The sequence below is a fragment of the Polypterus senegalus genome, chromosome 4 (assembly GCF_016835505.1).
Source record: "Polypterus senegalus isolate Bchr_013 chromosome 4, ASM1683550v1, whole genome shotgun sequence".
In the NCBI taxonomy this organism is placed as follows: Eukaryota; Metazoa; Chordata; class Cladistia; order Polypteriformes; family Polypteridae; genus Polypterus; species Polypterus senegalus.
In genome coordinates this window covers 59,024,146-59,037,391 of record NC_053157.1, presented here as the reverse complement: position 1 = coordinate 59,037,391, position 13,246 = coordinate 59,024,146, and the positions used below count along the sequence as shown (strand labels likewise).

General features: G+C 41.7%; 1 protein-coding gene across 1 annotated transcript in view; it reads left to right on the top strand.

Annotated features, from left to right (window-relative positions):
• LOC120528712 (transmembrane channel-like protein 2-A) overlaps nucleotides 1-13,246 on the top strand; it is a 114,109-nt gene that overhangs the window by 25,685 nt on the left and 75,178 nt on the right. Inside the window, exons 4-7 of the mRNA XM_039752868.1 lie at nucleotides 7,321-7,717; nucleotides 9,488-9,640; nucleotides 12,430-12,520; nucleotides 12,621-12,702. Of these exons, the coding sequence (XP_039608802.1) occupies nucleotides 7,321-7,717; nucleotides 9,488-9,640; nucleotides 12,430-12,520; nucleotides 12,621-12,702 (723 nt within the window). The remainder of the gene's footprint in view (nucleotides 1-7,320; nucleotides 7,718-9,487; nucleotides 9,641-12,429; nucleotides 12,521-12,620; nucleotides 12,703-13,246) is intronic.

Below are 13,246 nucleotides of genomic sequence, written 5' to 3'. Positions count from 1 at the left end.
CCAAACCTTTCGCGCCTCTGGTCTCCACTTATTACAGTGGCGTAGTCGGCAGGATGGTGTCCCCGATGAACCCGGGACACGAACTATCACGGAACCAGGTGGGTGAGTACCGGGCCGAAGTTTCAGGGCGGGGAGTGCGCCAGAGGGTCAGGAAGGACGCGGTGCAGGCTCTGCTCCATGAGCATAACTCGGTGGGGACCACCCATCTCGTGGAGAACGTAGAGGGGACCCACAGGCGTGGGCTGGCTTCTGGGGAACACACACGAGTGGCTCAGTATGCTCTCCTTGGCAGGAAAGCCGAGCTGCCCATCGGGACCAAGGTCCCAGTTAACGATGGGTTGTCCCCAGGCCGGCAGGTGAAGGAAATCATAAACTGGGAGTTTAACCCAAGCAAAGGGCTGTCAGAGCAGGCTATGGCTCTCTGGCAACAGGTGGGTGAGTGGCTACGCCATTCGAGTTAACCCCTTACAAATAGTGCAGCAAGTGGCCTGTTTTCTGCTGCTGAAAAACTACCCCAGGAATTTGCCCAGCCGCCTGGGGCTAATTCCATTCTATGGACGAGCTGCTGCAGCTCTTGCAAACCCAGAGGCCGGCTGTGAAACCTGGGAGGGCAGAACAGCCGCTCTGTGGACTACCCGGGAGCTATGACCCACTAAAGCAGTCCCTTCCACGCATTCCAGAGCTTGTTCCGAAGTCGCCGGGCCGTCTGGCTTGCGACCTGTCGGGAACAAGGCGGACCGTAGGGGACAATGGCGGGTTGTTTGTGTGCCCTTAGCAATCCCCTGGCGGATAAACATACGGGGAGCTTCTTATTAATGGACATAAGATAACAGCGCTGTTCGATTCCCGCAGTAACGGTCTGTCGTTGCTCGCCGCTTTATTCTGCCGCAACAGTGGATTAAAAGAAGACCAGTCTAAAATGTATACACGGAGATATCCGCATACAATACCGCCCGGTGTTACGTATGTCTCGGAGGAACCCTTCGACAGCTTACCGTGGCGGTGCATCCGATCCTCCGTTTCCGTAATCCTCGGCGAGACTGGTCTGATAGTAACGGCGTAGTTTAGAAAGCATTCCCAAAACTTATGGCCTCGTTATAGATGACAACGATTCATCTCAAGTTGCTTCCACACCGTAATCAGCCGACAGGGAGTGGGGCGGTAGGCCAAGAGAGTGACGAAGACACTCCCGGACCGTCGCTGGCTACTACGCCATCCACTAGCGCCCGCAGCGAGGGAGGAATCTCCGCCCCTTGAGGTCAGACCGACCCGCTCTCTGAGTTGCACTTTCAGTTTAGAGCGACGCCTGCTTCTTTCAAGAGAGAACAGTGGAATGACGACTCTCTGAAACACATAAAGAATGCAGTGGTTCTCGTTAACGCCAACGCACGATTTGCCCATGCCACAGGGACCTCACTTTGTCGTTGATAATGATTGTTGTATCGGGTCGCTGAACATGAGGGGAAGGTCCGAAGTTGTTGCTAATCCCGCTGACCTACCGGCGGCAGGTTTGCGAAGTTAGCACACTCCCACCTTCTTGGAGGCCATCTCGCCCGATAAAACATTAGAGCGAATTAAGCTCCGTTTTTTCTGGCCGGGGATTAATGAGGAGGTTCGCCGCTTTTGCGTTTCCTGTCCGGAATGTCAACTGCGGCAAATTCCTAGGAGGACCGTGCTCCTCTGGTTCCCCTTCCCCTTATTGACGTTCCCTTTGATAGGATTGGGGTTGACATAGTAGGGACCCTAGAACCCTCAGCCCGAGGATATAAATATATACTCGCCCTCGTGGATTATGCTACCCGATTCCCTGAAGCCGTTCCGTTGCGCGGCTACCACAAAAATATTGCACGGAACTAGTAGGAGTCTTTTCGAGTAGGCATTCCTAGAGAAGTCCTGACGGACCAAGGAACGCCTTTTACCTCGGAAACGCTCAAGGAGACTGCCAAGTTACTGAAAATAAAGCATTTAAAGACCTCGTGTATCATCCTCAAACCGATGGCCTAGTGGAGAGATTTAATCAAACTCTCAAGCAAATGCTACGTAAGGTAGTCAGCAAGGATGGGAGGGATTGGGACCAACTCCTCCCCCTTGTCCTCTTTGCATATCGGAAGTTCCTCAGCCTCTACGGGTTCTCTCCATTTGAATTACTGTACGGAAGACAACCCCGGGTTTATTGGATATTTTAAAAGAGGGCTGGGAAGGGGAGGCACAGCCCTCCACTAATATTTTGGAATATATCGCCCAATTGCGCGTAGATTTGATGCAATAAGACCGATTCTAAAAAGTCATATAGAAGAGGCGCAATCAGCACAGGCCCGCCTTTATGACCGTGGCACGACTCTCCGGAGTTCCAACCGGGGATCGCGTCATGGTATTGGTACCAACTTCTCACTCTAAACTGCTCGCCCATTGGCTAGGCCCCTACGAAATTAAGGAAAGGAAGGGATTGGTTGACTATTTGGTGAAACAGCCCAATCGCCACCAGCTGAGCGAATATATCATGTAAACCTGCTGAAACCGTGGAAGGAGAGGGTCCCGATCCCTCCTCCGACAGCCCTGCTCTCTTCGCGGAAGTAAGTTCCCTTAATTTCGCGAGCAGCTATCCCCAGGCAGAAACAAGAGCTCAAGCAGCTATCCGCTCTGTCCCAGAGGTGGTAAGTGAAAACCCGGTCGGACCTCTCTGATTGCGCATGACATATTGACTGACCCGGGGGTGATCGTCCGTGAGCGACCCTACAGACTCCGGAGGCAAAGAAAGTAGAAGTGGAACTGGAAATCAAGCGAATGCTGGCACTAGGAGTAATCGAGGAAAGTAGTAGTCCCTGGTCCAGTCCCATCGCCTTGATTGCTAAGCCTGACGGCAGTTGGAGGTTTTGCAATGACTTCCGCCGGCTTAACCAAGTTTCCAGATTGATGCTTATCCCATGCCTCGCGTGGATGACCTCCTCGAGACTGGGACCAGCCAAATTCTTGACTACACTTGACATGACAAAGGGGTACTGGCAGGTTCCTTTAACGGAGTCCGAAGGAAAAACGCGCTTAGCACTCCTAGCGGACACTGGCAGTATCGTGTCCTTCCATTCGGGTTACACGGGCCTGCGACTTTTCAGCGCCTGGTGGACAAAGTGCTCCGCCCCATAACTCGCTCTGTGCTGCCTATCTGGATGACGCGTCATCTATTCCAGCACCTGGAAGGAACACATACAGCAGGTCACAGCAGTATTACGGACACTGGGAGAGGCGGGCTCGAATCAACCCCAAGAAATGTTTCTTTGGATTGAGGGAAGCCAAATATTTGGGCTACCTAGTGGGCCGGGTACTGTGAGGCCACAGTGTTCCAAGTTGCAAGCCATAAGGGCCTGGCCCCGTCCCCAAACCAAGCGGCAAGTCCAATCCTTTCTCGGTTTGGCCGGGTACTACCGCCGGTTTGTGCCTCGCTTCTCCGAGAGCGCGCCTTGACCGACTTGACAAAGAAAAGAGCTCCTAATACGGTGGTATGGTCTGATAAAGCGGGGGCTGCATTCAGTGACTTAAAAAGGGCTCTGACTTCAGCACCTATCTTGATCTCCCCTAACTTCTCTCTCCCTTTTATCCTCCAGACGGACGCTTCGGACACAGGCTTGGGTGCCGTGTTGAGCCAAAGCGTCGACGGTGTTGAACACCCCGTTATGTACCTGAGCCGGAAACTGTTGGACAGGGAGACCAGGTACGCGCGGTGGAGAAAGAGGCTCTGGCGATCAAATGGGCAGTAACTCAGCTGCGGTACTACCTCTTGGGTCGCGTGTTCACTCTGGTGACGGATCATGCACCTCTGAAGTGGATGGCCCTTCACAGGAGTCGAATCCACGGGTCACGAGGTGGTTTCTTGACCTGCAGCAGTACAAGTATACGCCGCTCATCGACAGGGGTCTCTTCATGCCAACGCCGATGCCCTCTCCCGGCCCACGACCTCTCGGTGCAGGTCGCCCACCCACGGGTCTGGGCTGAGGGGAGTCTTGTCACACACGTGTGCATGGGAAGCAGCTGAAGGGCTTAGGAAATACTGTTTATACATCTGCCCAGGGGCGGGTGCACTGACGCTCTTTCTGAGTTCTCTGCAGGTCTTACCCGGAAATCCCACCAGGACCGCCATTTCCAGGAAGGACACATCACTTCCGGTTCCGCCCCAAGAATGAGGTCACTTCGGTTCCGCCCCAAGGATGATGTCACTTCCAGTTCCGCCCAGAGGACGACATCATTTCCGCCCTCTGTGCTATAAAGCTCACTGCCTTTGCTTAGGCAGGCAGTTCTGTTTTGGACTCTGTTGTGTAAACAACTATTGCAATGCCTCAAAGACTTTTGCAGCCGGGAAACCGTAATAAACGGGTGGCTGCCCCAAACCTTTCCGCCTCTGGTCTCCACTTATTACACAAGTTTGTATTGTTTGTAATCTGAACCAGCCAAAACCTTCAAAGTGGTGATTCCTTTGCAATACAGCAAATACCTACAATCTGCAAACAGCCTTTTAACTTCTCATCCCCAGTGCCAACAATGGGTGCCTATTGCTTGTTCATCTGCTGGGTTTTAAATGTAATATTGACATGTTTCTTTTCCTAAGAGAGAAATGGAATGACATAGTGTACAAAAATGTCCCCTCTGACATTTATTTCATACCCCAGATATGGAAAAATCCTTAGCAATACTTCCTCCAAAATAGCCTTTTAACTGTAATTAGTTCAATGTCTAGAATTCTAAATACTTCTCTACAAGTGTAATTCCTGGCTTGTTCTATTCTGTGCAACTCCTTGCAGCCGCCTGCACTAAATCAGCCCAAGCACAACAAGTCTTTACAACCTCCTGCACTAAATTGGCCAATGCACGAGAAGAACGTCCCAACACGGTAAAAGCGATGCTTCAGGGTTTTATGCCTACCAATGTAACTGCTTACTGTTGTCACGCCAAGCCGATATACACAGGATTTTAACTGGCCAATTTAGCCTCTCATCTCACTGGACAAGACAGTGTCTGTCAAATCTCAAAACTCAAGTTTCCGCTTCTTTGTTCAGACACGCACACAGACTCAGTCACACTGTCACACAGTTGGCTTTCTATTACATAGGCATGCAGTCACACAGTCGGCTTTATATTTGAATACCCTAGGCTTAAGCCTCATTTCCCTCAGGAACAATCCCTGGATCAGGCACCAGCTCATCACAGGGTAAATACGAGCTAACATATACACTAGTAGCATCAATCTAGCGTCATCTTAGTATTCTAAAATGTTAAGAGAGCTGTAATATCATGAAAGTAATATATTCTGTGTGGCGATCACTGCCTGAGTGCTCCTATCAGTGTAAGAGGAAGCCCATTTAAGAAACACGTAGCAATTAACAATTGGGTCAGGGAACATTTAGAATACAATGCATTTACCATGCTACTTTAGTTACGATTAGGTTTGAGAAATTCTAGTAAATTAAACATCGATTTTAAGATGAAGTTTACATCATTCTACTTTAAAGGCAAAATAAACTACTAGAGTAAGATCAAAATCATTTTTCTATAGTAGGAAACTGAAATTCTGTTGAATTTGTCAGTTGCTGCTCATTAGAATAAGAATATATTTTAAACAACTGATATTTAGACAACTAGTATACATATGGTTATGCTGAAGATTTAGTAAAATTCGTTAAGTTTATTTGTGGTTTTTGACTTAGTTTAAATGAGCGCTGCAAAGGGTAATTTAAATATAAAATTGAGCCAAACTGAAAAAAGAAAAACACAGCTTTCTTCAGGGAATTCTTGTAAAAGATATGTGCAATTCTAAAATTTAATATTATTTAATATTACTTATTGTAGTAACTGTCCTTATATAATCTAAATTCTTTACTTCAGTAAAGTATAATAAACCCAATCTGTGCTGATTTTCACTCAGTTTTTTATATTGTATATCTATTCAAGTGATAAGGTTTTGACCTGTTCCTTAATTTTTTATTCTTATTTTTATATTTAATTTTAGTCTTCTTCTCTCTGGAGTAGGGTTGCCTTATTTACTGCTGCCACACTAACCAGTACAACACCTCAGGTCATCACTGTGACACTAACTGCAGTTATGCACTGATCAAAGGGAGGATTGCACCTGCATGACTGTTTATTCTGTATTGAATTTCTATAGTTAAATATTTGTGAGAATTGTTTAAAAATTAAATTAAGTAAAAAAAATGTATTGTGTTCTCTAGACAAATCCTTGCATGTTCTCATTACTGTAAAATGTACTTTTATTTTTTGTTCTTGAGTACTTTTGAAAGCAGATACTTTTTGTTACTTCTACTAAAGCATTTTTAAACTGAAATAATACTTCAATGAAAATAAAAATTTGGTGAAGTACTTCTGCTTTTACTCAAGTATTATTTCTGAGTCATTTTTCCAACTCTGTTCATATACATTAGGCTAGATATTTGTGTGAACCCACATGATAATTAAATCAAATTTTATAGTAGTTTCACTGCTACTGCATGTCTGGAAAATATTCCAGATTAATAGTTTTTAATGTATATTATCAGTAAATTGTAAATGTAATTGTATAGATACTCATTTTCCACATATTTGTTCTCAGCACATGCACATTAATGCAGCTCTCCTGATAAGTGAAAACATCATAACACTCTAGCTTTTATCTCCATCTGTCTGATAGCTCCTTAGAGAGAGTAATTTGCTAATGTTACATTAAATATTAATACCATAGTACAAAGACTTAGTGTCCAATTAAGGGTTATGCATATGTTACGGGCCCCACAAGCAGGCCACAGCAACAAAAATGACAAAAGTAACAAATCCCAAAGTGTATGCGAACTTCGCCTTCACCAGAAGATGAGCTACGTTAACCAGATCAGGAACTGAACTCCACCGGCCCTCAATGGTGATGTAATCTGGATCTTAGCCCTGATGTCTTCTATCTGTGGAATATGTAATGTGGAGCAACAATGAGAGCACACCACTTTCAGTTCGTTGTACAAGTTGCACTCCTTTAATGCAACCCTGACGGAACCACTTCAGTGTGAAACACGTTCGTACTGATTACCACTCCATTCCACAGCCCGTTTTCACGGTCTACTCTAACAGGAACCCACTGTTTCCCAAATAGCATCATTTTCAGTGATTTATTACATTAATAAAAAAACTATTGTGTTTATTGCCACGCATATATAATATTTTCAAGGTGTTCACTTTTGCTTTGTCCTTCCTCGATTCAGTTACTATTTTGTGTCTTTTGCTTGGAAAACGTATGGTGGTTCAAGATGAACAGATATGACATTACATTTCTTTATCATTGATTATATACAGATGATGGACCAAAATCTGGAAAAAGAAGACAAGCTGATAAATCTGCCAGCGGGAGGAACAACAGGAATAATAGCCGCGCAGCAACACGAGTGAGAAATGGCAGAAGAGGTAAAAATATGGACAGTGAGGAAGACGAAGATGAAGACGAAGAGGAAGAAGAAGAGAAAGCTCCAAGACAAAGAAGAGCTAACAGAAAAAAGGTAGCCAAATATGAAGACAGTGAGGAGGACAGTGAAGATGATCAGCCGAAGAAAAAAGCCAATAAAAAAGGCAACAACAAAGCAGAGAAGGAGGAACAAAACACTAAAGCAAAGCAGTCAGACAAAAATGGAAAAGGAAAGAATAAAAATAAAGATGATGGTGGAGAGAAAAAAAAGAAAAAAAAGAATGACAGCAGGTAGGGCTTCTTCATCTTTTGTAATATTCCCTGTTAAAGGCAATGTACCAATTCATATTTAAATTTTTTTTGTTTTGGGGCTAATGCTGGTTTTGTTTGCGGGAAATCTATACGTATACCTTGTCTTCCTTTTCCTGGGGGAAAAATATATTGATAAGCAGTTACAAAATTAAATATTCTATGGAATTACAGGTTATATAATCTGTGTGTGTATAAATAATTTTTTATCAAAAAATGCTTATAGGTGCAAATCTTCCTGCTTGATTAAAAATTCTGTGAAATTATAGAATGTTTTGCGTATAAATAGATTTGATGATCTAAAAATTGCTTAGCTATTACCTAAATATCAAAATATTTGTCTTTCTGGTGAACAAATACATAACAAAAATTGCATAGAATAGATATATCGTGTCCAAGGTTTACCTACCAATTGTTTTGTTGTCTTTTTTGTTTTGAGAGAAACAAATATTTTACAGTAAGCAGATAAAAAGTGTTTCTGTTTATGGTTTTGAGGCTATTTGCATAATGTGCTAATGGTGTTTCTTTGTTATGGGTGCTGTCTTTTATAAAGGATTTTTGACCGATATTTGCTTCTGTCATAAAGGGAAAGATGTTCCTCATGTGATAAATTTCTTTCAAAGATAGAAAGATAATTGTTACATTTACCAGAAAATGTTTAGAAAAATTAATGGATGTCAAATGTATCCATAATCACATGGGTGACTATTTAAGATTGACAACGCGAGTGAGGTCTAAACAGCGATTTTAACTGTGTGTTAAACCATGCTTTGGGATGACATTTCTCAATCACTGATCCAAATCATCATTTGCTTCCGTAGCTCACATAATCTAGGAATGTCCCTTGCTTAGACAATACTGGAATAAAATATTTACTTATTTATCAGACTGTCTAGAAATCATAATAATCCTCAATCCGCTAACAGCTTTATTTGCAGTTAATGCTTAATAAGAAATTCCTGCTTAATGAAGAATTTTTAATGAACACTTACAATATCACTGAAAATCCCAACCCTACTGTAAAACAGTAGGAAAAGAATTTCCTAGTTTACTTAATATTGGAAAAGAAAAATTAATTCACCAGATCAATCCAATTTTTTTACCTTGTCAGGAATTTCTCTTCAATTATGCAAGCAAACCATTTGCTAGCCTTTTAGATATTTCAGTACCTCAGTATCTATGATTACCTCAGATTAAATTTTTGTTTCCTTGTTCACTGTGAGGTGAATACGTATTATAATATATATTTTAGAAATCTGTACTTCATATGCATGGCAATGAAACACTGATATAAATAAAATAATTTAAAGATAAAAAGGTTAGTTTTGAAAAATGTAAAAGATTCGGTTCCCATTTTGGAATTTCTGTTATGGTTTTGTTATAGTTATACACCAAACCTGTGAAGAATACAACTAGACACCTTGACGATGTATTTTGCCTTTGACTTAGACTTTACTGAAAATCTATTTTTAATTTGCTGTCTGGCTCCCTTGAAGTCTTACTAGACCCTTATCGACTTTTTGTTCTTTTAGGAGTTATCCTACATGTCGCCTCTATGATCAGTCTTGTGTGATTTCCCTTGTTACAAGACTAGCTCAAGCTGAATTTTGTTCAAATGGAAAAAATGTTTAATTGAATAATTTAACACACGGGAAAGATGAAGAAAAATGAATTCCAAAGCTCAAAAAACAAGCCCTGCAAATGTTTCTATCATAATTTTTATCATAATTATTAATGTTACTTTTATTGCAGCTCTTCTGCCTCTGACTCCAACTCTTCAGATGAAGAATCATTATCAGAGGGTGAAATGGCAAAGCTCATGGAAGAAGTTGAAGAAAAGAAAAAGCTTATTTCAAACATGAGGAACAAACCTTGGCGTATGAAAAGAAGACTGCATGCTCTGAGGTAATGTTTTAAACTTAAAATATTATTTTATCAGTGTGCATAGCTTCACATTAAACTGCCTATTTTTTATCTTTGAATCTGAAATAATATTTAGTATATATGATGACCTAAGTTTGGTTTACCCCATATAGGGGTGGAATGTTGATTCTCAATAAGTAGTATATTGTAGATGTAAATCAGTATGTAGTGGCTAATTGAAATTGATTCATTACTCTGCTCTTCTGTTCATCTCAGAAAGTAGATTAAATGCACTGTAAACTTGATGTAGTGATGCCCTTATTACCTGACAATAGCAGAAATGTGGGTTCATGAACTGGCAAAAAACCTTAATAAAAAACAGATTGATGTCATTTATCATTAAATGTAAAATATTTTATTTGACTGCAGTAGACTGGCTCCCTGTCCAGGGTTGTTTCTCACTTTGCACCAAATACGATTGGGAGGTTCTGGCCCCGCTGCAACCCTGAACTGGATTAAGCTGGTTTAAGAAATGATGTATGTATTTATGCATTTTTTATGTGAATATTTCGCTCAACTGAGTAATCTGTCAAAATTGATTGATCCCATATTTTCTAGATTGCAAATCTGTCTGTTTTTAAAAATATAAGTCAGTTACAAGTGAGACAATGAAGTCAAAGGCTTGAATGGATATTAAAAATAGTTTATTTAGACAGACTGATATCAGCAAGAGTGACAGGGAAAGTCTACAGGATGGTAGTGAGACCAGCTATGTTATATGGGTTGGAGCTGTGTGACAATGCGGGTTCGCTGTATGCTCCCATCGTCTGTCTGGGAGCCCTTGAACCCAACACCGTCGGTAATGTCACCGATGAGCTCAGCTGTGAGGCACAACAAATGGAGCAAGGGGATGGTGTAAAAGTGCAAAGTGCTTTTATTTAAAAACAACAACAAAAAGAAAGTGTTCAAATAAATAGTGCAGTGATTCAAATCATCTTCTTTAAATAAATAATCTATAAAAGCAGTTGTGAAGTGGAAGTTAAATTCCAATAGAAAACAGTCCTTTAAAAACAACAAGGTTAAAACAATGCTGGAAGCAATCCTTTGAAAACACAAAGCCCGGTGACTTTTTACCTGGCAGCTCTCCTTCGTCTCCCATCTGGGCCCTGCAACAGGAGAGTCGCCCTTCTGCAGCTGACCTTCTTTCCACTCCTCTGGTCTGGAGGCCTCCCAATCCCTGGCTTCGGTCGCACACACTCCAGACTGAGACATGGTTACCTTGACGACCAGGACACTCACCTCAGGGAATTCACTGGCCAAGCCTCCCGACTCCCGCTGCCTTCTCGGCCTTACGCGGCCAGCCGTCCTACTGCTGGTCACTCCCGTTCCTTCCTAAAATTCTCAGAGGAAACGACCCTTCCCACTGACCTAGGTGTTGGCTAAACACCCCTGCTAGGGCTCACTGTCCAGCTGCCTGCCTGCGAGCCTTTGCTCGCTTGCTCGCCCACCCACACCAACGCGCTCTCTCTCTCTTCATTGCTTCCTGCAACCTCCATTTCTTTTCTTTCCTTCCTTCTTTCTTTTTCCCCTTAGCTGCCTCGCACTTCTATTTATGAAGAGGACGTGGCAGCTGTGGCAATCAGCAGCAGCTGGGAACAATTACGGATGCGGACCGCTTCTCACCTGTGCACTTAGGTGAGAAACGCCCACACCGCAAATCACCCCAGGAACCATTTCAGCCACACGTCACCACACTCCCTCGCTAAGCTGCAAGTGCGGTGATTATTTAGTTAAAACTGGCCTCTTGACGTGAGCTGTGGACCCGCTATACCACAAGGTGGTGGAACTGACCAGAAAGCAAAAGACGGAGCTGGAGGTGGCAGAGTTAAAGATGCTAAGATTTGCATTGGGTGTGGAGGGTTGGGGGACAAAGTCAGAGAGGCGAAATTGCATTGGTTTGGTCATGTGCAGAGGAGAGATGCTGAGTATACTGGGAGAAGGATGCTAAGGATAGAGCTGCCATGCAAGAGAAAAAGAGGAAAGCCTAAGAGAAGGTTTATGGAAAATCAAGCACTCATGGTCTACTAACTTAGTCAATTACATTATATCCATGTTGAGTTGAGGAATATTTTTGAGATGTCAAAACATTTTGTTTAATTGGTTGTCCTTTTTAATTCTCTTCTTATAAGAAGTTCTGAAATATTTGTATTTTTTAAGAAATACATTTTCTTTGCCGTTTTCATTTTAATTCACCATTTTCTGTAGAGTTTTTCCGTTAATCATATCCAAATGCTGACAACACTGAACGTTCAAGGCAAGCAATTATTTCAGTGTCATATTAACTTCTGCTCATTTGTAGGATTTGGTTCCCTTTTGTTTGGTCCTGCGCTTGCACTGTTTATTGCTAATCACTGTTACATGGGTACAGTTAAGGAGCAAACTCTATAGAAAAGAATACATTAAAAAAAAATGACAAAAGAAATGAAAGTATTTAAAGTCAGGACAAATAATTAAATAATTATGAATTTCTTAGGAATATTTCAACGCCAGAAAGCTAAACAATAAAAGAGAATAAGAATGATGACTGTGTAATTGGAAGAAATAAAAACTATGGGGTCCCCTAGGACTGAACTTGAAAACCAGTTCATAACCTTTAATAATGACAGTTATATTAAAATATAGTAGTTTTGTTGTTTTTATTTTGGATTTTTGCTTTGTTCTTTGGGTGAAACAAGAAATTAGAGTTGAAATTTCCTTCAGCATGCAGAATTCTTATTTTATATCTCTAATATATACATATTTTTTTCTTTCCATATTAACTTTTATTTTAGAGAAGCCCAGGCATTTGTGGAAAAGTTTGAAGGGGCTTTGGGTAAAGGTAAAGGAAGAAAATTTTATGCTTACAAAGTAATGATGACAAAGGTACATTTTAAAAGACTGTTACATTACTTTATATATTCATTTAAAGATGTTAGTTGTTCCTAGATTTTAATCTATTTTTGTTTTCTGATGTATTTTAAAGAAATGGATCAAGTTTAAAAGAGATTTTGAAAATTTTAAAACTGCTTGCATCCCTTGGGAAATGAAAATAAAAGAGGTTGAAAGTAAGCATATCTCCAAAATAATTTTTACTAGAATAACTTGTAAAATGATTTTTGTTAATACAGTATATATTGGTAATTGTGGCACTGAGATTAAAACAATATGTGTTCCATCTTTTCAAATATAGCGTTTCAAGAGTAGTGGGCCATTACTGTTCAGCAGAAAATGGGTGGTTGAAAGCTTTACATATCATTTTGTCCTGACTGATCAGTATAGTATTGATATGGTTGTTTTGATGTATGAAGTTGTTATTGTCTACATTTTTGATTTGTAAAAAAAAAAAAAAATCACACATAATCCCTCTAGTACTAGCATGGGGTCTTGAAAATCATGTTTCACTTTCTCTGCCCACAGCCTCTTTATCCTTTTTTTTCTTCCTACTTATAAGCCTAGTGTCAACCTATGACCCCCCCAGGAGTCAAAGCAACCATGGACTTTTACCATTTCAGAAACGCCAACTCCGTCAGATAGGACTTTAGCCCCTTGTCCTTGTTTCAGAAGGAACTTTAACCCTTCCGGAGGAGACTTTAACTCCTCTTCCTTGCT